The sequence below is a fragment of the Balaenoptera physalus genome (genome assembly GCF_965194825.1).
Source record: "Balaenoptera physalus genome assembly, chromosome: 3".
NCBI classification, from domain to species: domain Eukaryota; kingdom Metazoa; phylum Chordata; class Mammalia; order Artiodactyla; family Balaenopteridae; genus Balaenoptera; species Balaenoptera physalus.
This window is the reverse complement of record NC_138890.1, coordinates 20,981,402-21,006,738: the sequence shown is the minus strand read 5'-3', so window position 1 is coordinate 21,006,738 and position 25,337 is coordinate 20,981,402. Positions and strand designations below refer to the sequence as shown.

General features: G+C 38.9%; 1 protein-coding gene across 6 annotated transcripts in view; it reads right to left on the bottom strand.

Moving 5' to 3' along the window:
* Window positions 1–22,110, bottom strand: part of UIMC1 (ubiquitin interaction motif containing 1) — a 132,508-nt gene extending 110,398 nt beyond the window's left edge. For 2 of the 6 annotated variants that reach the window (XM_082453468.1, XM_082453469.1), the window contains exons 1-2: window positions 21,422–21,883; window positions 1,783–1,937 (exon numbers count right to left, since the gene is read on the bottom strand). In XM_082453468.1, the coding sequence (XP_082309594.1) occupies window positions 1,783–1,937; window positions 21,422–21,692 (426 nt within the window). In that variant the 5' untranslated portion in view covers window positions 21,693–21,883. Of the gene's footprint in view, window positions 1–1,782; window positions 1,938–21,421; window positions 21,885–21,969 lie in introns of those variants that run through there. The other 4 variants (XM_082453472.1, XM_082453467.1, XM_082453471.1 and 1 more) reach the window with 4 other exon arrangements.
* Window positions 22,111–25,337: the final 3,227 nt, after the last annotated feature.

The following is a 25,337-nucleotide window of genomic DNA, read 5'->3' as shown; positions in this document are numbered from 1 at the left end:
ATTATTAAAAACATACTTCTGATTATCAAGTTGGGAAAAATAAAAAATGTCATAATAGTCTTTGCAGGGAACAAGGAAATTAACACACTGCTGATAAGAATATAAATGAGACTATTCAGACTGTAAAGGTTCTGACAGAGTATACCACATTAAAATTCTAAACTGATTTTGTGGGGATTATGGAGTCAAGGATTTCTAAGCAAGCAAGTAAAAAGATCTAAAATTTAAATTCTTAGAAGAAAGCTGGAGTAAGCTAAGTGAAATTTAGAGAGAAAAAACTGAAGGCAGAGAAGCAAGTTAAGAGTCTGCTATAAGAACTCAAATAACAAATGATCAAGAAAAGAAATGAAAAATGGAACAGGAAGGACAGATTTGAGTGTCATTTAAAAGGTTAAACACTAAAGGATGTGGGACTTCCCTGCTGGTCCAGTGGTAAAGAATCTGCCTCCCAATGCAGGGGATGCGGGTTTGATCCCTGGTCCGGGAACTAAGATCCCACATGCCACAGGGCAACTACTGAGCCTGCACACCTCAACTAGAGAACCGTGTGCCTCAAACTACAGCGCCCACGTGCCCTGGAGCCCGAGAGCCACAACTACAAAGACCAACACGCTCTGGAGCCCATGCGCCACAATCAGAGAGAGAAAACCCTCACACCACAACTAGAGAGAAGCCTGAGCGCCACAACGAAGATCCCGCATGCCGCAACAAAGACCCGACACAGCCAAAAATAAAAATAAATTAAATTTAAAAAAAAAAAGAAAAATCATATTAAAAAAGCTGAAGGTTGTGGTGAATGATTAGGTATAAAACATGAGACAGAGGAAAGAGTTAGGGATAATTCTGAGCTTTATAACTTGAGGTAAATGAGTGGTTCTACCATCAAATGAGACAGAGGATAAAGAGCGAGAGGTAAACTTAGAGGAAAAAACTATGACTTACTTCACTGCCTTACTGGATGTGACCTATAGACAGGTACAAATCTCCAATTAACAAATGGAAATAGGGAACAAAGGAAAGATGTTAAGATCTATTACAGCACTGTCCAACAAAGCTTTCTACAATGAAGGAAATGTTGTATACCTGCGCTAACACAGCAGGTACTAGAGGTGACTAGTGCAAGAGAGGAAGTGATTTTTCCTTGTATTTAATTTTAATTAATTTAAATTTAAATAGCTACAGGTGACTAGTTGCTACCACATTGGACAGAGTACATCTAGAGACTTAAAAGGCATTTCCACTGTCTTTCTCTCATTTTCCAGACATATGAAAATTAAGATTCACATCTAATTTATTCAAATAGTTTTAAAATATCACCTTCAGTTAATATAAAACTGAGGAACTATGATCCATCCTCAGCCAAACAGTATGATTTCTTTCTTTTAAGTAATTCTTAATTCCATTTACAAATCAAAATGAAGCTAAGTAAATACTGCATGGTCAGGACTTCCCTGGCGGTCCAGTGGTTAAAACTTCGCTTTCCAATGCAGGGGGTGTGGGCTTGATCCCTGGTCGGGGAGCTAAGATCTCACATGCCTCACAGCCAAGAAACCAAAACATGAAACAGAAGCAATATTGTAACAAATCCAATAAAGACTTTAAAATGGTCCACATCAAAAAAAAAAAAAAAAAACCCCTTAAAAAAATTTAAAATTTTTTTAAAATTAAAAAAAAAAACAAAAAACTGCATGGTGTCATTAAGGTATAGTCTCACAAAACAAACTAGTCATAGATAAGGAGGCCTAGTTTGAGACCTGGAGCTCTACTCTTCATAATACTGACCTCTCCATCACTATCAGATATCACAATGAATGCATCCTCAAGTCTACGCTTCTTCTTCACATTGACAGAACTGGTAGTTTCTATATCTTTCTTCTCCAGGTTCTGAGCTTCAGAGACTTCTTTAACTTTTTTCCTTCTCCGTGGCATCTTTTTGTCTGAAATACAAGGAAAAATAATTTACTTAAAGTATAAGTTTTTTAGATGCTATTTGTAATTTGGTCATGTAAAAAAAAAAGATATGCATCTAACAGAAGTAAAACTGGATTTCTGAACTCTTCTACTACTCATTAAGATTTGTATTTTTTCTATAAAGGAAAAAATACATATATAAATATATAAATCTCATCTCTTCAGCGATATTACAATAGGAAAAATACAATAATTTATCCTAGTTCTTTAAACATTAACTTAAATAACTGGTTCTCTTGACTGTATATTATTATTTATTTAAAAGTTTTTTTTTAATACCAATGCCTCAACCCAATAAAGGACATCTGCTAATATCATACTTAAAGGTGAAAGACAAAATGCTTTCCTCTTAGGACAGGAACAAGACAAGAATGTCTGCTTTCATCATTTCTATTGAACATTATACTGGAGGCTCTAGACAGGTCAATTAAGCAAGAAGAAGAAATAAAAGACATCCAAATAGGAAAGGAAGAAGTAAAACTACTGCCTTTTGTAGATGGCATGATCTTGTATTTTAAAAAAAAGAACTAAGAAATCCACTAAAAAACTGTTATAACTAATGAACAAGTTCAGCAAGATTGCTGGATACAAGGTAAATATACAAAAATCAATTACACTGCTATCTACTAGCAATAAATAATCCAAAAATGAAATTTTTTAATTCCATTTTTAATACCATCAAGAATAATAAAATCCTTAAATAATAATGATAATAAAATTCTTAACAAAATTTAACAAAAGTGCAAGACCTGCAACTGAAAACTTTAAGATATTGTTGAAAGATATAAAAGTTCTAAGTAAATGCAAAGACATCCCATGTTCATGAATTGGAAGACTTGACATTGTTAAGACAGCAATATTCCCCAAATTGCTCTACAGATACAACATAATCCCTAATACAATTCCTATTGGCTTTTTTGTAGAAATAGACAAGTTGATCTTAAAATTCACATGGAAAAACAGAGGTCCCAGAATAGCCAAAACAATCTTGAAAAAAAGGAACAAAGCTGAAGGACTCACACATCTCAATTTCAAAACTTACTACAAAGCTACATCATCAAGACCGTGTGGCACTGGCACAAGAATAGAAATAAAGATAAATGGAATAGAAGAACTATTCATTATGTGAGAGTCAAGAAAACACCCACACATTTGCTATCAATTGCTTTCGACAAAAGTACCAAGATAATTCAATGGACAAAACATAAGTCTCTTCAACAAATGGAACTGGGACAACCAGATATCCAAATGCAAAAGAATGAAACTGGACCTCTACCTCACATGATAAAGAACTGCATGAAATAAATGGATCAAAGACCTGAATGAAAGAGCAAAACCTATAAAATTCTTAAGCAAAACATATACATAAAGTTTTGTCATCTTGGACAGGCAATAGTTTGTTAAATTTGACATCAAAAGCATAAGCAACAATGGGACTTCCCTGGTGGCGCAGTGGTTAAGAATCCACCTGCCAATTCATGGGACATGGGTTCAAGCCCTGGTCCGGGAAGATCCTACATGCCACACAGCAACTAAGCCCATGCGCCACAACTACTGAGCCTGCACTCTAGAGCCCGTGATCCACAACTACTGAGTGCACGTGCAACAACTACTGAAGCCTGCATGCCTAGAACCCATGCTCTGCAAAAGAGAAGCCATCGCTATGAAGCACACACACCACAATGAAGAGCAGCCCCCGCTTGCCACAACTAAAGAAAGCCTGTGTGCAGCAACAAAGACCCAATGCAGCCAAAAATAGATTAATAAAATAAACAAATGTATTTTTTAAAAAGGCATAAGCAACAAAAGAAAGAACAGATAAACTGGGCTTCATCTTATTAAAAACCTTTGTGGGGGCTTCCCTGGTGGCGCAGTGGTTGAGAATCTGCCTGCCAATGCAGGGGACACGGGTTCGAGCCCTGGTCTGGGAAGATCCCACATGCCGCGGAGCAACTAGGCCCATGAGCCACAACTAGCGAGCCTGCGCATCTGGAGCCTGTGCTCCGCAACAAGAGAGGCCGCGATAGTGAGAGGCCCGCGCACCGCAATGAAAAGTGGCCCCCGCTTGCCGCAACTAGAGAAAGCCCTCGCACAGAAACGAAGACCCAACACAGCCAAAAATAAATAAATTTTTTTTTTAAATTAAAAAAAAACCCTTTGTGCTCCAAACCATAATTTTAAGAAAAGTTTAAAAAAATAATAAAGAATGGGGAAAATATTTGCAAAACATCTATGTAATAAAGGAACTGTATACAGAATATATAAAGAACTCTTGCAACTCAACAGTAAAAGGGCAAATAAGCCAATTATAAAATGGGCAAAGAATATGAACACACATTTCTCCAAAGAAGATATATAAATGACCAGTAAGCACATGAAAAGGTGGTCAACATAATTAGTCATCAGGCAAATGCAAAGCCCACTAATGATCGCTATAAAAAAAATAATGGAAAATAACAAGTGCTGACGAGGATACGGAGAAATTGGAATCCTAGTATATTGTTGATGAGAATGTAAAATGGTGCAGTCACTGTGGGGGAAAAAAAGAAGGAATGAAGTATTGATACAGGCTACAACATGAATAAACCTTGAAAACACGTTTAGTCAAAGAAGGCAGTCACAAAATCCCACATATTATATGATTTCACTTATATGAAACATCCAGAAGAGCAAATCTATAAACAAAGAAAGTAGATTACTGGTTGTCAAGGACAGGGGGATTGGAAGAGTTGAAGAGTAACCACTAAGGGACAGAGAGATTTCTTCTTTGAGGTGATAAAATGTTTTAAAATTCTATACTTTTCAACTGTATATTTTTTAATTGAAAATATAATTGATGTACAATATTATGTTATTTTCAGGTATATTAGATAGTGATTTGACATTTGCATACATTATGAAATGATCACCATAAGTCTAGTAACTCATCTGCCCCCATACAAAACTATTAAAATATTACTGACCATATGCCTTATGCTATTACATCCTCATGGCTTATTTATTTTATAACTAGAGATTTGTACACCTCAATCCCTTTCATCCATTTTGCCCCATCTCCAATCCCCCTCCCCTTTGGCAACCAGCAGTTTATTCTCTATATCTATGAGTCTGTTTCGTTTTTTAGATTCCACATATAAGTGAGATCACACATCTGTACTTGTCTTTTTCTGTCAGACTTATTTCACTTAGCATAATACTCTCTAGATCTATCTATGCTGTTCCAAATGGCAACATTTCATTTTTTTATGGCTCAGTAATATTTCAGTGTGTGTGTGTGTGTGTGTGTGTGTGTGTGTGTGTGTGTGTGTGTACGACTTCTTTATCCACTAACCTATCAATGGACATTTAGGTTGCTTCCATATCTTGGTTACTGTAACTAATGCTTCAATTAACACTAGTGTGCATATATCTTTTCAAATTAGTGTTTTGTTTTCTTCGGGTAAATACTCGGAAGTGCAATTGCTGGATCATATGGCAGTTCTGTTTTTTAATTTCAATTGTATAGTTTAAGTGGGTGGATTATATGGTAAGTGAATCATATCTCAAAGTTGTGGGGTTTTTTTTTTTATTTTAAGAAAACAGCAAATGTTGTCAAGGATGTGGAGAATTTTTATAAATTTATTTATTTATTTATTTATTTATTGGCTGTGTTGGGTCTTTGTTGCTGCGTGAGGGCTTTCTCTAGTTGCAGCAAGCAGGGGCTACTCTTCATTGCAGTGCACGGGCTTCTCATTGTGGCGGCTTCTCTTGTTGCGGAGCTCCGGCTCTAGGCATGTGGGCTTCAGTAGTTGTGGCACACGGGCTCAGGAGCTGTGGCTCACAGGCTCTAGAGCACAGGCTCAGTAGTTGTGGCACATGGGCTAGGTTGCTCCACGGCATGTGGGATTTTCCCGGACCAGGGCTCGAACCCGTGTCCCCTGCGTTGGCAGGCAGATTCTTAACCACTGCACCACCAGGGAAGTCCCAAGGATGCAGAGAAATTAAAACTTTCATCCACTGTGAGAATATAAAATTCTGCAGCTGCTGGGGAAAATAGCTTGGCAATTCCTCAAAAAGTTAAAATACACTTAGCAATTCTACTCCCAGGTAAACACCCAAGAAAATTGAAAAGTATTCAGAAAAAAACTTGTACTTAAATGTTCATAACAGCCTTAATCGTAATAGCCAAAAAATGTAAATAACCCAAATGAGGAATGGATACACAAAATGTGGGACATCCATAAAATGGAATACTGGTCAGCCTTAAAAAGGAATAAAGTACTGATACGTGCTACAACATGGATAAACCTTGAAAACAATGTTAAATGAAAGCAGCCAGACACAAAAGCCCACATATTGTATGATTCTGTCTATATGAAACATCCTGAATAGACAAATCTACAGAGACAGAAAGCAGATTAAGACTGCTAGAAGTTGGAGGAAAGAGAAATATAGAGTGACTACTTAGTGACTACAGGGTTTCTTTTTGGGGTGATGAAAATGTTTAAAATTAGAAACTGGTGATAGCTGCACAACATTTTGAATGTACGAAAAGCTATTAAATTATACACCTGAAAATGTCTAAAATGTTGGATTTTATGTTCTATTAATTCTACCTAAATTAAAAAAAAAACCTCCCCAGATGATTTTACATCATAACCAAAGCAGAGACTCAATAACTTAAATAGTCACTGATTTAAAAAGAACAACCTTAGGACTTCCCTGGTGGCACAGTGGTTAAGAATCCACCTGCCAACGCAGGGGACACGGGTTCGAGCCCTGGTCCGGGAAGACCCACATGCCACAGAGCAACTAAGCCCGTGTGCCACAACTACTGAGCCTGAGTGCCACAACTACTGAAGCCCGCGGGCCTAGAGCCCATGCTCCGCAACAAGAGAAGCCACCGCAATGAGAAGCCCACGCACCACAATGAAGAGTTGCCCCCACTCGCCACAACTAGAGAAAGCCCGTGCACAGCAACGAAGACCCAACACGGCCAATAAATAAATAAATAAATTTATGTATTTTAAAAAAAAATAGAACCACCTTAGGGACTTCCCTGGTCACGTAGTGGATATGACTCCATGCTCCCAATGCAGCAGGCCCGGGTTTGATCCCTGGTCAGGGAACTAGGTCCCACATGCATGCTGCAACTAAGAGTTCGCATGCCGCAACTAAGGAGCCCGCCTGCCGCAACTAAGACCCAACGCAACCAAATTAATTATTTTTTTTTAAGGCAAAGCAATTTTTAAAAAAATAAATAAGAAGAACAACCTTAACTGTGTTACAAACTTCTCAAATTGTTTAATCATCCAATTACTCCTAAGGGAAATGTTACATCTTATTATCAAAAAAAGTCTGTACAATCCTAGTATTAAGGAAGGATGGTAATAAAATGTACACCCAAACACTTCCAATCCAGAGTCATTCACAAAATCATTCCCTATCATAAGAATGGAAGCTAAACACAAACAAATTTCTATTCTTAATGCATATTTTTAAATGACTTAAGTCTTGAAGAAATAGAAGAAATCACACAGAAAAGAAAATATTAAGCTAATAGATAAATTTTTTACTGTAGTATAGATGATTTACAATACTGTGTTGGTTCCAGGTGTACAGCAAGGTGATTCAGTTTTTTTTTTCAGATTACTTTCCCTTACAGGTTATTATAAGATACCAAATATTGTTGTTCCCTGTGTTATACAGTAAATCCTTGCTGTTTATCCATTTTATGTATAGCAGTTTGTATCTGTTAATCCCTTACTCCTAATTTATCCCTCCCCACCCTTCCCTTTCCCCATTGGTAACCATAAGTTTGTTTTCTATGTCTGTGAGCCTGTTTCTGTTTTATATACAGATGCATTTGTATTATTTTTTAGATTCCACATATAAGTATTAATATACTTGTCTTTCTGTCTGACTTCACTTAGTATGATAATCTCTAGGGCCATCCATGTTGCTGCAAATGGCATTATTTCATTCATTTTCATGGCTGAGTAATATTCCATTTTACACACACACACACACACACACACACACACACAAACACACACACCCCACATCTTCTTAAACCAATCATCTATTGATGGGCATCTAGGTTGTTTCCATGTCTTGGCTATTGTAAATAGTGCTGTTATGAACATTGGGGTGTCTGTATCTTCTCAAATTAGAGGTTTTGTTTTTTGTTTTTTGTTTTATATAGCAGGTCAAATTAGAGTTTTCATCTTTTCTGGATATATGCCTAGGAGTAGGATTACTGGATCATATGGTATCTCTACTTTTACTTTTTTAAGGACCCTCCATACTGTTTTCCATAGTGGCTGCATCAATTTACATTCCCACCAACAGTGTAAAAGGGTTCCCTTTTCTCCACACTCTCTCCAGCATTTGTTATTTGTAGACTTTTTGATAGTCATTCTGACCAGCGTGAGGAACCACAAGATCTGAGGTATGCCTGTATATGAAATTCTAGAAAAGACTAATATAATCAATGGTGAAAAGAAAACAAACAAGTAATTGCCTCAGGGCAGACTGGGGGAGAGAGAGAAATGACTGATAACGAGCACAAGGGTACCTCCTGAGATAAGTGTTCTGTATCTTGATTATGGTGGTGGTTGCACAGGTGGATACCTTGACTAAAATTCAACCATGGACTTCCAATTACTTGTCATGACAAATAAAGAGGTTAATAAATCTTTTCTCAAGAATAAACTTAAAAAGCTGACAAAATAGTCAAAAACAACTATTTCAGCTTGGAAACTGACCAAAAGCATACAACAAAATTAAAAATATTTATTCACGAAAACTGTTTAACTTTGGGTAAGAATACCATGAGTCTCTGCAATTCATACCAAGAGCTTCTCCCATACACCCTCCTCCCCTAAATCTATGAACCCAGGAAGGGCAAGACATGCCTATCAACAATTTCACTCTCACAGCTGGAGGGAACTCACTAGGTTGGAACATTTTTAGTCTATCTTACTGGTCAATAGCCTGTGGCTGGGTCCTATATGAGGCAAGCAACAAACCAAAGAACGAGTCAAAGTTTTATCAGGAAATTCCAAGAAGTGAGACAGGGAGTGTTCTGGGGAGGAGGAAAAATATAAAGCTTTATAAAGTGTTCAAACTTAAGTTGTTATCAACTTAAAACAGACTCCCCTAAGTTATTTTATGTAAGCCTCATGATAACCACAAAGCAAAAATCTATAGAAGACACACAAAAAATAAAGAGAAGGGAATCTAGGCATACCACTATAGCAAATCATCAAATCACAAAAGAAAAGAGCAAGAGAAGAAAGGAACGGAGGAATTATAAAACAGCCAGAAAACAACTAACAAAAAGGCCATAAGTACACAGCTATCAATAATTACTTTAAATGTAAATGGACTAAATTATCCAATCAAAAGACTGAGAGTGGCTGAATGGTTTAAAAAAAAAAAAAAAAAAAAAAAGACCCATCTATATACTGCCTACAAGAGATTCACTTCAGATGTAAGGACACCCACAGACTGAAAGTGAAGGTATGGAGAAAAAGATATTCCATGCAAATGGAAACCAAAAGAAAGCTGGGGCAGCTATGGTTATAGCAGACAAAATAGACTTTATAAGACAAAGACTGTAATAAGAGACAAAGTTCACAGCAGAAAGAAATGAAGCAAGGACTAAAAACACAAGGGAAAAAAAATCAGTGGAAGTAAGAGCTGGTTCTTTAAAAGATAAACAAAACTGACAAACTTTTAGCTAGACTCACTAAGAAAATGAGAGGGCTCAAATAAAATCAGAAATGATAGAGGAGGCATTACAACTGATACCACAGAAATACAAAGGGTCATAAAATACTGCTATGAACAACTAACTATATGCCAACAACTTGGACATCATCAAAGAAATGGATAAATTCCTAGAAACATACAACATACCAGATTGAATCATTAAGAAATACAAAATCTAGGGACTTCCCTGGTGGTCCAGTGGGTAAGACTCCATGCTCCCAATGCAGGGGGCCTGGGTCCGATCCCTGGTCAGGGAACTAGATCCCACATGCCTGCCACAACTAAGAGTTCACATGCCACAACCAAGATCCTGCATGCCGCAACTAAAGATCCTGCAGGCCAAAGCTAAACATGCCGCAGTGAAGATCCCGAGTGCCACAACTAAGACCCGGCACAGCCAGAATAAACAGTAAATAAAATTTAAAAATATTAAAAAAAAGAAAAGGAAAAAGTATTTATTAAAAAAACAATACAAAATCTGAACAGACCAATTACTAGTAAGGCAATTCAATCACTAATCAAAAACCTCCCAACAAACAAAAGTCCAGGGCCAGATAGATGGCTTCACTGGTGAATCCTACCAAACATTTAAAGAGGAACTCAACACCAATCCTTCTCAACATCTTCCAAAAAACAGAAGAGGAGGGAACACTTCCAAACTCATTTTACAAGGCCAGCATTACCCTGATAACAAAACCAGACAAGGATCCCACAAGAAAAGAAAATTACAGGCTTATATCCCTGATGAATATAGATGCAAAAATCTTCAACCAAATATTAGCAAACTGAATTCAATACACTGAAAGGATCATACACCATGATGAAATAGGGTTTAGTCCAGGCATGCAAGGATGATTCAACATCTGCAAGTCAACGTGATAAACCACATTAGCAAAATGAAGGATAAAAATCATATGATCATCTCGAAAGATGCAGAAAATGCATGTGACAAAATTCAACATCCATTTATGATAAAAACTCTCAACAAAGTAGGTAACGAGGAAACATATCTCAGCATAATAAAGAACATATACGACAAGTCCACAGCCAACATCATACTCAACAGTGAAAACGTGAAAGCTTTTCTTCTAAGATCAGGACCAAGACAAGGATGCCAACTCTTACCACTTTTATTCAACATTAAAGTCCTGGCAAGAATAATTAAGTAGATGGAGTTGCCAGGGGCTTGGGAGAGAGAGAGATGGGGGGAGTTATTGTTTAATGGTACAGCATTTCACTTTGGGAAGATGAAGAATGTTCTGGAGATGGATGGTGGTAATGGTTGCACAAGAATGTGAATGTACTTAATACCAATGAACTGTACACTTAAAATGGTTAAAATGGTAAATTTTGTGTTATGTATATTTTATCACAATTTTTTTAAAGCAAAAGCTTATATTTACATACCCTCATTGAAAAATCTCCAAGACACATATCAATAAATGAAAAAAAGAAACAGAACAGTAAATAAAGCATGATATCTTTTGTGTAAAAGAAAAAAAAGAAATGGCATTGATAAATTTTTATCAGGCCATCAAAAATAGAAATAATTCAGTTTACAACCTTCAACCACGACTCTAGTCCAAAAGTAATTTTTAGGAAAAATTTTCTGTTAACTAAAAAACTGAATTTAAAAAGTCTTTCTTATGTAATTTGTTCAAGTAGCTTAAGGTTTAATAATTTTTCTAAGTACTTTTCCACCTTAAGAAAAAGAAGCAGGATTTATATTAAGGAAACCAAATGATAGTCAGCATTGTACTCAACACTAAAGAAGAAACCACAATTTTGCCTCTCATAACTTGCTACCTCTCCTGGGTCCCATAGTCAGCCATTTCGAGAGGAATCTCTAAAAACCCCTAACCCTGGGAAAATACTTCTTGCTCCCAGCTATCATGGTTTCCTGACCTCATACCTGACAGAATGGCTATCATCAAAAAGACCACAAATAACAAATGTTGGCAAGAAAGTGGAGAAAAGGGAACCCTCGTACACTGTTGATGAGGCTGTAAATTGGTGCAGCCACTGTGGAAATCAGTATGGAGGTTTCTCAGAAAACTAAAAATAGAACCGCCATATGATCCAGCAATCCCACTCCTGCACGTATATCTGAAGAAAACAAAAACACTAATTCAAAAAGATACATGCACTGCAATCCTCACAGCGGCATTATTTACAATAGCCAAGATATGGAAGCAACCTAAAAGGTTCACTGACAGGCTAATGTATAAAGAAGATGTGGCATACATATACAATAGAACACTATTCAGCCATAAAAAAAAAAAAGAAATTTTAACATTTGCAACAACATGAATGAACCTGGGAAAATATTATACTAAGTTAAGTAAGTCAAACAGAGCAAGACAAATACTGCATGTTATCACTTATATGTGGAATCTAAAAAATAAAACTAGTGAATATAACAAAAAAGAAACAGACTCACAGACAGTGAACAAACTAGTGGTTACCAGTGGGGAGAGGGAAGGGGGAGGGGCAAGACAGGGGTACGGGATTAAGAGGTACAAACTACTATTTAGAAAATAAATAAGCTACAAGGACATATTGTACAGCACAGGGAATACAGCCAATAGATTGTAATAACTGTAAATGGAGTATAATCTACAAAAATTTTGTATCACTGTTTTGTACACCTGAAAGTAATAATTTTGTAAATCAATCACACCTGAATGAAAACAATAAATTCAAATTTTAATATTAATAAATTTTTAAAAGATAAGATTCCTGGAGAAACTCAAATATCAAGCCAACTACTTTTTCACTGATCCTTTCTAAGGCACTTCTGCCTTCAACTCTTTCCCAATAAGCTCCTCCCAAACATTCTTATATCAATATTTAAGTTCTTTCAAGATCCACTCTATTCCCTTGCTACAAGCATTATCAAGACTTCGTAAGCCTAAAAATAACCAATCCTAGTAACAATAAAATTACCTCTACTCTGCTTTATCATCAAATTTTTTATTCAGGTCTCTATACATTGACACAGAATAATTTCCAAACCAATTATTAATTTAAAAAACAAGATTCAGAACCGCATGTTTGGAATGATATTATTTGTATAAAGTAAAACACACACACAGCTTTCTGCTTTAAAATTCATCTGGTAGAATATACAAGAAACTGCCAAGAATGTGAGAGGGAATTTGAAGGACAGAATAGGGAAAGAGATTTTCTCTACTGTTTGGATTTTGAACCATGTGCAAATATTACTTTTGTTTTTCTTTAGCAAACTTGTAAACTCTGGAAATAATTTGAAGTTTTGACATTAATTCTAAAGAGCATATTCCATATCCACTGCCTCCACTTATCACCCTCTTCTCTCTTTCATATGCTATATATTCTGAATCTGCCTTCCCTTTAAGATCATGAAAGATCTCCTCGCCACCAAATCGACACGCCTCTCCTCAGCTTTCATTCCACTAGCCATTTTGGTGAACCCCTTCTTTATGATACTGTAACTTAGTGTTTGTGACACTGCTCAACTGAGTTTTCCTCCTAGTTCTGACCTCTCCTTTTCTGCCTCTTCTTTCCATTCCTCTCACCTAAATAGAAGTATTTACCAGTATTCTGTACTCATCTCTTTCTGTCTCTACTCTGTCACTTTGCAGTGGCATTCACTCTTGGGCTTTCAATTACAAACTCAATTCAAATGACTACAGGATGTACAACTGCATCTACACCTTTCAGCTCATCTCTAGTCCTACCATTTCTAATTTGCTGTGAAATTCTACTAAACATTTGAAGAATTATCAATCTTTCACAAACTCTTCAAAAAAATAGAAGAGGGGGAATACTTTCCAGTTCATTCTATGTGACCAGTACTACCTTGATACCAAAACCAGACATGGACAACTGAAGAAAAAAAGAAACCAATATCTCATATGAATATAGATGTAAAAATCCTCAACAAAATACTAGCAAACCAAAACCAGTATAACAAGGATCATACTCCATGACCAAGTAAGATGCATCGAAAGAATGCAAGGTTGGTTTAAGATCTGAAAATCAATTAATTATACCATATCAATAGATTAAAGGACAAACACAACATAATTTATACACAGAAAGAGCATTTGACAAAATTCAACACCACTTCATAATAAAAACACTCAATAAACTAGGAATAGATGGGAACTTCCTCAACCTGATAAAAGGTATCTACAGAAAAAATCCACAGTTAATATTAGACTTGATGGTAAAAGAATGGAAGTTCTCCCCTTAGATCAGGTACAAGACAAGGATGTCCACTCTCAGCACTTCTATTCAACATTGTGCTAGAGGTTCTAGTCAGGGCAACTAGGCAAGAAAAAGACAAGGCAACGAGATTAGAAAGAAAGATATAAAACTATATCTTAAGATGCAATGATCTTTGAAGTAGAAAATTCTAAGGAATCCACTAAAAAACTATCAAACTAATAAAGTTCAGCAAGGTTACAGAATACAAGATCAATAAGCAAAAATAATTTGTATTTCTATACATTCATCTGAACAATCTGAAAATAAAATTTTTTTAAAATTCTATTTACGAAAGCATTGCAAGGAATAAAATACTTAGACATAACTTAAACAAAAGACATGCAAAACTTATACTCTAAAAACTACAAAACATTTTTGAGAGAAAATAAAGATGATCTAAATAAATGGAAAGAGGGACTTCCTTCATGGTCCAGTGCCTAAGACTCCGCACTCCCAATGCAGGGGGCCCGGGTTTAGGGAACTAGATCCCACATGCCACAACTAAGAGTTCGCACGCTGCAACTAAAGATCCCACATTCTGCAACTTAGACCCAGCACAGCCAAATAAATAAATATTTTAATAAATAAATGAATGGACAGACATTCCATGTTCAAGGACCGAAAGACAATATTAAAATGGCAATACTCCTCAAATTGACATACAGATTCAAAGCAATCCCTAATAAAATCCTGGTTGATTTTTTGGTGAAAATTGACAAGCTGATCCTAAAATTCACATGGAAATCCAAGGGTCCCAAAATAATCAAAACTATCTTGGAAAAAAAAAAGTTGGAGGACTAACACTTCCTGATTTCAAAATCTACTACACAGCTACAGTAATCAAGATAGTGTGGCAGTGGCATAAGAATGAACATATAGATTAATGGAACAGAATTGAGAGTCCAGAAATATATAGTCACGTTTACACTCAACTGATTTTCAACAACAGTGCCAAGACCATTCAATAGGCAAAGAATCGTCTTTCCAACACATGGTGCTGGGAAAACTGTACAGCCAGATGCAAAAGAATGAAACTTGACCCCTATCTCACACTATACAAAAATTAACTCAAAATAGATCAAAGACTTAACTGTAGGAGCTAGAACTATAAAACTCATAGAAGAAAACATATGCATAAATTTTTATGAGCTTGAATTAGATAATGGTTTCTTAGATATGACATCAAAAGCACAAGCAACAAAAGAAAAACTAGATAAACTGGACATCAAAAATTAAGAACTTTTGTGCTTCAAGACACTATCAAGAAAGCAAAGGGACAGCCCCCAGAACTGGAGACAATTCTTACAAATCACATATGTGATAAGGGACTTGTACTTAGAACATATATTTTTTTAAACTTTTATAACTCAAAAATAAAAAGACAAATAACGCAATAAAAATTAGCCAGAGTGGTGCTGGGAAAACTGGACAGCTTCATGTAAAAGAATGAAATTAGAACACTCCCTAACACCATACACAAAAATAAAACTCAAAATGGATTAAAGACCTAAATTTAAGGCTGGACACTATAAAGCTCTTAGAGGAAAACATAGGCAGAACAATCTCTGACATAAATCACAGCAAGATCTTTTTTAAAAGACCCACCTCCTAGACTAATGAAAATAAAAACAAAAATAAACAATGGGACCTAATTAAACTTAAAAGCTTTTGCACATAAAAGGAAACTATAACAAAATGAAAAGCCAACCCTCAGAATGAGAGAAAATATTTGCCAACGAAGCAACTGACAAGGGATTAATCTCCAAAATATACAAAGAGCAAATGCAGCTCAATATCAAAAATACAAACAACCCAATCAAAACATGGACGGAAGACCTAAATAGACATTTCTCCGAAGAAGACATACAGGTGGCCAATAAACACATGAAAAGATGCCCAACATCATTAATTATTAGAGAAATGCAAATCAAAACTACAATGAGGTATCACCTCACACCGGTCAGAAGGGCCATCATCAAAAAAATCTACAAACAATAAATACTGGAGAGGGTGTGGAGAAAAGGAAACCCTCTTGCACTGTTGGTGGGAATGTAAATTGATACAGACACTATGGAGAACAGCATGGAGGTTCCTTAAGAAACTAAAAACCGAACTGCCATATGACCCAGCAATCCCACTCCTGGGCATATACCTGGAGAAAACCATAATTCAAAAAGATACATGCACCCCAATGTTCACTGCAGCACTATTTACAATAGCCAGGACATGGAGCAAACCTAAATGTCCATCAACAGAAAAATGGATAAAGAAGATGTGGTACATATACACAGTGGAATATTAGCCATAAAAAGGAATGAAACTGTGCAATCTGCAGAGACGTGGATGGACCCAGAGACTGTCATACAGAGTGAAGTAAATCAGAAAGAGAAAAATATCATATAATATCGCTTATATGTGGAATCCAGAAAAATGATACAGATAAACTTATCTGCAAAGCTGAAATAGAGACACAGATGCAGAGAATGGATGTATGGATACCGGGGGGGGGGAAGGAGGGAGTGGGATGAATTGGGAGACCGGGACTGACATACATACACTACTATGTATAAAATAGATAACTAATGAGAACCTACTGTACAGCACAGGGAACTCTACTCAATGCTCTGTGGTGACCTAAACGGGAAGGAAATCCAAAAAAGAGGGGCTGTATGTATACATATAGCTGATTCACTTTGCTGTACAGCAGAAACTAACACAACATTGTAAAGTAACTATACTTCAATAAAAATTAATTTTTAAAAAAAACAGGAATTTTCAAATCATCACTAACGACTAGAGAAGTGATCCCATGCCAAATATGCAAAATTTGGAGGAGTTTTATTAGAAAATATTTTGGTTGAAAAAATCCAGAGAGATTATGCTGATCCAAAACCATAGTCCCGGGGACTTCCCTGGTGGCGCAGTGGTTAAGAAACCGCCTGCCAATGCAGGGAACATGGGTTCGATCCCTGGTCCAGGAAGATCCCACATGCCACACAGCAACTAAGCCCGTGCGCCGTAACTACTGAGCCTGTGCTCTAGAGCCCGCGAGCTACAACTACTGAGCCCACGCACGGCAACTACTGAAGCCCACGTGCTCTAGGGCCCACATGCCACAACTGCTGAGCCCATGTGCTGCAACTACTGAAGCCCGCGCGCCTAGAGCCCGTGCTCTGCAACAAGAGAAGCCACCGCAATGAGAAGCCCGCACACCGCAATGAAGAGTAGCCCCCACTCGCCACAACTAGAGAAAGCCTGCATGCAGCAATGAAGACCCAATGCAGCCAAAAAAATAAATTAATTAAATAAACAAACTGAAAAAAAAAAAAAAAACATAGTCCCATACTTGAAAAACAAAACCGGAAAAGGGGAAAAGTAAAAGGGATTATTTTTATAACTTTCCCTCTCTCTCTTTCTCTCTCCCTCTGCTATGTCTTTGCTCTATCTCTGTCTCTTTCATGAACATGCACACATACACACACACACACACTGACTCATCCATATACCTCGGTTTTGGGTGATGAAATCAATAGACAGACTCTTTTGGAACCTTCAGAGAGCAGAAAACTGAAACACTAGTGAGTAGATAGGGCTACAGGAATAAAGGGTGACCTGATGAAAAGAGGCTAACAGTAGTAAGAATGGTAGCACGTCCCCTAAAACTGGTTTGAAAAGAGGGTCTCTGTTTACTGGATTCACCTGGTAAGGCAGCCAAAATTAGGTTGTGCCAGAATAAGGTGAAATCCATTGCCACCTTATCTGCTTACAACTTTATCTCTGCTCTACATAAATAATGGTGTTTCTAGGATGCTGAAAATCACAATGAATGTAATCTCTTTCCTGTTGCTTTTTCTCTCATACTGAATAAAACGTGGACGATTTCCACAATCAAAAAAAAAAAAAATTAGCCAAAGAATCGAAGTACACATTTCTCCAAAGATTATTTACAGATGGCAAGGAAATGCGTGAAAAGATGCTCAATACGAATAGCCATCAGGGAAATGCAAATCAAAACCACGATGTGATACCACTTTACACCCACCAGAATGGGTGTATGATCAAAAAGACATACAATAAGGCTTCCCTGGTGGCGCAGTGGTTAAGAATCCGCCTGCCAATGCAGGGGACACGGATTTGAGCCCTGGTCCGGGAAGATCCCACATGCCGCGGAGCAACTAAGCCCGTGCGCCACAACTACTGAGCCTGCGCTCTAGAGCCCGAGAGCCACAACTACTGAAGCTCGCGCGACTAGACCCCATGCTCCACAACAAGAGAAGCCACCGCAATGAGAAGCCCATGCACCGCAACGAAGAGTAACCCCTGCTCGCCGCAACTAGAGAAAGCCCGCACGCAGCAACGAAGACCCAACGCAGCCAAAAATAAATAAAAATAAAATAAAATAAATAAAACATTTTTTAAAACTTATTAAAAATTTTAAAATAAAATAAAAAAAGACATACAATAACAAGTGTAGGCAAGGATATGGAGAAATTGAACCCTCATACACTTCTGGTGGATATGTAAAATAGTGAAGCCTCTTTGGAAAACAGTCTAGCAGTTCCTCAAAATGTTAAAATTAGAGTTACCATACGACTCAGCAATTCCACTCCTAGGTAAATAGCCAAAAGAAATTAAAATTTATGTCCACACAAGATCTTGTACATAAATGTTCACAAAGCAGCATTACTCATGAGAGCCCCACAATGGAAACAACCCAAATGTCCATCAACAGATGAAGGAATAATGTCACATCCATACAACGGAAAATTATCCAGCAATAAAAAGGAATGAAGCCTGATACATGTAACAACATACATAAAGCTTGAAAACATCATGCTAAGTAAAAAGAAGCCAGAAGGACCACATACTGTATGACTCCATTTACATGAAATATCCATATTGGTAAATCTATATAGACAGAGAGTAGATCAGTGATTGCTTAGGGCTCAGGGGGATTGGTACTGATGGCTTAGGGGTACAGAGTTTCTCTTTGGGGTGAAGAAATGTTCTAAAATTGGCTGTTGTGATGGTTACACAACTCTGTGAAAATACTAAAAGCCAATGAATTGTACATTTAAGTGGGTAAATTGTATGGTATATGAATTATATCTCAATAAAGCTGTTTAAAAAAAATTAACCTACTGTGACCGAGTTAGAACACTAGTTATCTCTGGAGGGTACTGACTGGGAAGGGGCACAGGCGACCCTTCTGAGTGAGGTGCTGGAAATGTTCCATATCTTTATTTGGGTGGCAGTTACATGGATGTATGTACTGAGCTATACAATTAAGGTTGGTTCACTTCATTGTATGTCAACAATACTTTTTTAAGAACGGCTTTTTTTAATAATAAATATTTGTGAGTGAATGAATATTTTAATTAATCCTCATAAAAACCTAAGAAGTATATATAATTATTATGAGGAAACACAGGTTCAGAAAAGTAACTTGCCCAAAGCCACAAAGCAGGCACTTGCACATCTGTCTCTCAACTCCAAATCCTGACTCCAATACTCCATGACTTAATCTTTGGATTTCTTCCAACTAGAACTGCTGCCTAATGTAAGGTATGCACACATAAATATTCGATGAATTATACTTTATGCTTATATTTAAATTATAGCATATAATTTATATATTTAAATTATTAAATATAATTCAATAAAATATACATTTAAATTATATATATTTAAATTATTAAACGCTATATAAAGGCACAGAAGGCTAAAATTATTATAGGCTGTAGGAAGCTATATGGAGAATAATAAGACTTAAGGTGATCCTTGAATCTAAGAGAATATCATGAATAGGTAGGGATAAGTATGGGGGAAGACTGGAGGAATCATAGTGCCCTAGGAAAACATCCTGTAAGGAATAGTTTTCATCTTTTTAAGTGTTTCCTGTACATTTAGTTATTTAAACCAGTGGTAGCTACACCACCAAATACATGTAATTTAAAGATATTTAAATAACAGAACCACCTTCAGGCTCAAAATGGGTTTTCAAAGAATCACAGCAGATAAGGGATCAGTAAGAAGTGTTAAGTAGAGGCACCCCACTGATTTCAAAATTCCAGTGCTTCATGAGATTTAGCCACACTATTTCCACAGAAATTCTAAGAGTAAAAAGGTCACTGCTCAGCCAATTTAAACGAACAACCTAACATATACTTCAACTGCTATTTAAGTTGCTACCCTTCAAAATGAAAAAAAAAAAAAAAATCACTAAAATAATGGCTTATCTTCAATTACTTGAACAGAGGCTACAGAATGAATTACCACTGTGTCTGCAAAGAAGGAACAGTGTCTAGATGCCAACAGTCTCTTCTTAATCACGACAGTTAGAAACAAAATGTCTCTACAGAATGCACAAGCAGGAAAGGTGACCCAAAAATGAGACTTGTTACATCACAGGTTGGTAGTGTCCTTGAAAAATCTCCAATTTGGAAGATATTATTTTTCTTTTTTGTTCAGCACTTCCACCATCTTGATCTATCTGAAGAACAATCACTGACAAGATAATTTAAAATCTTGACATTCTCCCTACCAAACCTGTCAAAATTGCTCTGAAAGCTTGGGGGCATAGCGACCTTAACAGTCCTCTATGAATGACTGACTCTTACGCCTAAATAAGTCGCCATTCAAGAAACTTGGTACCAAGCTCTTCATCAACTGATCAGCTTGACTGTTTCTCCAATTTAAAAAAAGGTAAACGGACACCTACACACACACACACCTGATGCTCTATATTCCAGTGTATACTCAGCCTCAGTTTAGGACAAGTGTGTAAAAACAGAATCCAAACACACTGAGAAATAATTAGTTATTTGCTGAGTCCTTGGACACTATTTTAGGTACCTCACATGCATTATAGAGGTTACTCCTCCCAATAACTCTATGTGGTAGGCATCATTATTTTACGTTATTTTTATCACGATTTTACACCTTAGGAAACATTCAAAATCAAACAGCTGGTAATTTCTTAAGTTCGTAAAAGGGCAAGTTGGGAATTGAAGCGCGATGTGTCTGATTCCAAAGAGACACATTTTTGGATTCAACGAAAAGGCACTGCCTCTAACAGGAAAAAATAAAGACAGTAGCATAAACTTTCACTTTTTCCTGTGTGTTATCATTCTCAGTGACTAAATACAAGAACAAGAACAAGAACATTGGAGTCAGTCTGGCTGGATTCAAAACCAGCTCAACGACTTACGCCATGTGTGTCTTCGATCCTCAGTTATCTAATATGTAAAGTGAGGAGGATAACAGTACCTATCTCACAAGATCGTCGTGAAGATTCAACAAATGTGTACATGTAAAAGGCCTGAAACACTATCACCGTACAGCGCGGAAACATACTAGTTCTGTTGGAGAGGAAAGTGGTAAATGATGGTAAGGATTCCCAAGGAACATCTTTATATCTGGGCAAAAAAACTAGATCACTCACCAACAAAACAGTAGCCTGGAGGAGGGAGGGAGCGTGAGGAGAAAGGAGCGGAGGGGCCCAGTCGCCCTGACTCCACGAGAAGTCCCGGCTGTGGGACCCCGCGGAAGGAGGCGGCACGGCCGGAGGCCGCTCGCAAGGTGCTCAGCGTGAGGAAGACGCCTTCGAGGGGCTGGCGAAAACCAGAGCCCTTCGCCGGGGGACCCCGGGGAGAATGAAGGCCGCACCCTCTGTGTGAGGGGCGCGGTCCGGGCACCCGAGGGCGGAAGCCCATCCGGGGTCACCAGGGGCCCACCCGGCGTCGGGAGGCGCCCAGTACCCTGAGGGGCCATCCCCGGTTTTCCAAGGGGCCTACCCCGCCGTCCCAAAGGACCGTCCCTTCAGGAGGCGCCCACCTCGGCGTCCGGAGAGACCCGCCTCACCGTCTAGAGGGCCCTAACCCCAAGTCAGAGGCGCCCATCCGGGAGAGGAGCGGGCCGCGGCCCCCCTGAGGGTGAGAAGGAGGCGGGAAGCAGGCGGGCGGGAGGTGTACCGAAGCGGCAAGTACTCACCGACCGGTCCCCGCCGCTTCGCTGAGCCCCTCCTCTCGGGTGCCGCTGGTCACAAGCGTCCGCAGCACTTTAGGAACTAGCGGCGGGCGAGCGCACGCGAGGTTGAGGTACCGCGGGGAGACGAGCTCTCGGGGCAGGCGCATGCGCGGGCGTCCGGGGACGGAACCAACCCGCACTGCGGGGGGAGACTGCCGCCAGGACATACCAACCGTGTGAGGGGGGGGCGCCATCAGCGCGAGGTGGATTCCATCTCCAAGGGCAGACTGGGCACCTCCCGGTGGTCTCGCAGTTTGTTCGTTTGCTTTATCATTTGCTAGTGCTTTGAGGGAAACCAAAGAGTAGTAACAGGGTCCCCGAAACCCTACAGTGAAACCTTCAAAGGCTTCTCTGCCACATCAAGCCTCCTCTGGCCCTGTCTTTGCATGTATCTAAAGTTAGACGGAGGACTTCCCTGGTGGCGCAGTGGTTAAGAATCCGCCTGCCAACGCAGGGCACACGGGCTCAAGCCCTGGTCCGGGAAGATGCCACATGTCGCAGAGCAACTAAGCCCATGTGCCACAACTACTGAGCCTGTGTGCCACAACTACTGAAGGCTGCGGGCGCCTAGAGCCCGTGCAACCCAATGAAGAGTGGTCCCGGCTCGCCGCAGCTAGAGAAACCCTGTGCACAGCAAAGAAGACCCAATGCTGCCAAAACTAAATAAATAAATTTATATAAATAAATAAAGTTAGACTGAAATTATCTGATAAGACCACTTGAAAACTATCTCCGGATGGTAAATGTTAAAGTCTGACCATTTCAGGGGAAGAAGGAAATCTGGGAAACGTAAACTCTTAGAGATGCCAGGTGGAAGCATAAAATTAGAATAGCCACTTTTGGTGAAATTTAAAATGTGCATTTTATGACCCAGCAATTTCATGTATACAGGTGTGCAGAAAAAATGTTCATGTTCAAGCCCACTTCCCTGTGAAAAATGAAAACACAGGAAATGTACAATAAGACATGAATGAATAAAATGTGGTATGTTCCTACAATAAAATATTACAACAAATAAAACTAATAAATGAGTCCTATAAGTATCAACATTTGACAGCTCTAAGAGTTGTTGAAATAGCAACGTGCCAACGAATATGTTACCGAAAATTCCGTCCTTGTCCCCTCGCCAAATGAGAATAATGAGGACAAGGCTTTGAGGATAAAGGAAAGAGAAATGTATTGATTTGCCAGCAAATGAGGAGGGTAGCAGACTAGCGCCTTGAAAACTATGACCTGCCTTCTGGGGAGAAAGCTGGTGTATTTAAAGCAAAGTCTTGGGGCTGGGGTTAAGATCAGAGGAACAAGCAAAAACAGCAAGAATGCCCGCCCATGTTAATCAGTAACAAAGAACGCACAGTAACAAAGAATTTAAGTTTTAGTTCCCAGCAAAGGAGGGAGAGAATGGGAAAAACAGTTTTAGAAATCATTCGTTAGTTTTAGCCTTGTGGCTCTGTTACGTGTACATGTGAAATGATTTATGTAAATTTTTAAATACATAGAATGACAGTACATACTGATTATGGAAAATATATGTGTGTAAAGTATAGAAAATGAACTAGATGAATATATGAATACACGCTGTGATAATATGACGGCAGGAGAGTGGGGAGGGGTGGAAGCCAGGATAAATGGAAAGGAGGAATAAAGAGCACTTCTGACATGTCTGTCATGATTTCTTTAAAAAAAAGAAGAAAACTAAACAAAATGTTAACAGTTGGGTAGCTGAACTATAGGTACATTATTCTTAGTACTTTTTTTGTAACATTTTTTTCTGAAATGCCCTTTTCCTATTCCCTCAACTCATCTACCTCCAATTGATCCGCCAAAATCCAGCTCAGTCAATTCTTCCTCTGCTTCCTCTAACCCCAGTTTGAGGCAGGAGACACATGGGCCCCCAGGGCAAACGGTTTGAGTTCGTTCCTTGTAGACCGATACTCCGAGACGGAAATAACAGAAAAATTGAGAGAGGAGGCTAGGCCCTCCTGGGATAGACGATAAGAGACCACATACTCCTCATTCTTTTTTTTTTTTAATAAATGTATTTAGTTAGTTAGTTTTGGCTGCATTGGGTCTTGTTGCTGCACGCAGGCTTTCTCTAGTTGCGGCAAGCGGGGGCTACTCTTCGTTGCGGTGCGTGGGCTTCTCGTTGCAGTGGCTTCTCTTGTTGCGGAGCACAGGCTCTAGGCATGTGGGCTCCAGTAGTTGTGGCACACAGGCTCAGTAGTTGTGGCACACGGGCTTAGTTGCTCCGCGGCATGTGGGATCTTCCCGGAACAGGGATCAAACCCATGTCCCCTGCATTGGCAGGTGGACTCCAAACCACTGTGCCACCAGGGAAGTCCCTATATTCCTCATTCTTGAAGTCAGGAGACCTCCCCAACTATATGTGCACAGAAAGGCTCCTTGGAGGTCAAAAGGGGAGTGATGCTAAGTGATGGCAACTAATGCTCACTACCCATAGGCCTCTTCAGTAGAATCCATCTTGGCTAAGAGATGTGCCTGCATACATGGGAAAATCCTGAGATACACCAAATATGGACCCTAAACCAGGCAAATCAAAATGATTGGTCAAAGGAAACATGGAAGAAATGCCCCATAAATGTGATTCAAGCTGCCATGAGGGTGCGACTCTCTCTCTGAGCCCGTCCATGTGTCTATCCACACATACTGTACTCTTTTTTTCTCTTAATAAATACTTTACTTGTTTCACTACTTTCCGTTTTTGTGGGAATTCTTTTTCTGCAAAGCCGTACGGCCAGGGCTTTGTCACTGACCACCGGTCTAGTGGCTAGAATCCGGTGCTCTCACTGCCGGGATCCGACCTCAATCACTGACCAGGAAGTGAAATCCTGCTTCAAGCCACTGCAGGCCAAGGCCGCCGTGATCATATTTGGTGCCGAAACCCAGGAATTCGGGAAGTCAAGGTAAACCGCGGGCTTCGCCCAGCTATGGCTTGAGGCCCCTGACTCACTCTTGCTCTGTCCGCTCACAGCCTCGTGGCTCCCCGCAACAACATAGGGGGTGGCAGGGGAATTTCCCAGGCCATGCAGATTCAAATAACGCTTGGGTGACAGGTGACACTGTCCTTTGGGACATGGTGGAAACGTGATTTCCGACTGTGCAGGAGCCCCAGGGGTCTCTCTCTCTCTTGTTCTCCCTTTCTCTGTCCCGTAAGGAACCCTCCACTACGCCTTTCCTTCCCACCTTACTCGCACAACAAGATCTCTTTCTCACTTCGTATCTCCGCGCCCTTTTAGAGAAGGATTTCCTGGATATTATTCCTAAACTGCATCCCCGCCCCTGCCAAACCCAGTGCTGCCTGTGTCAGACAA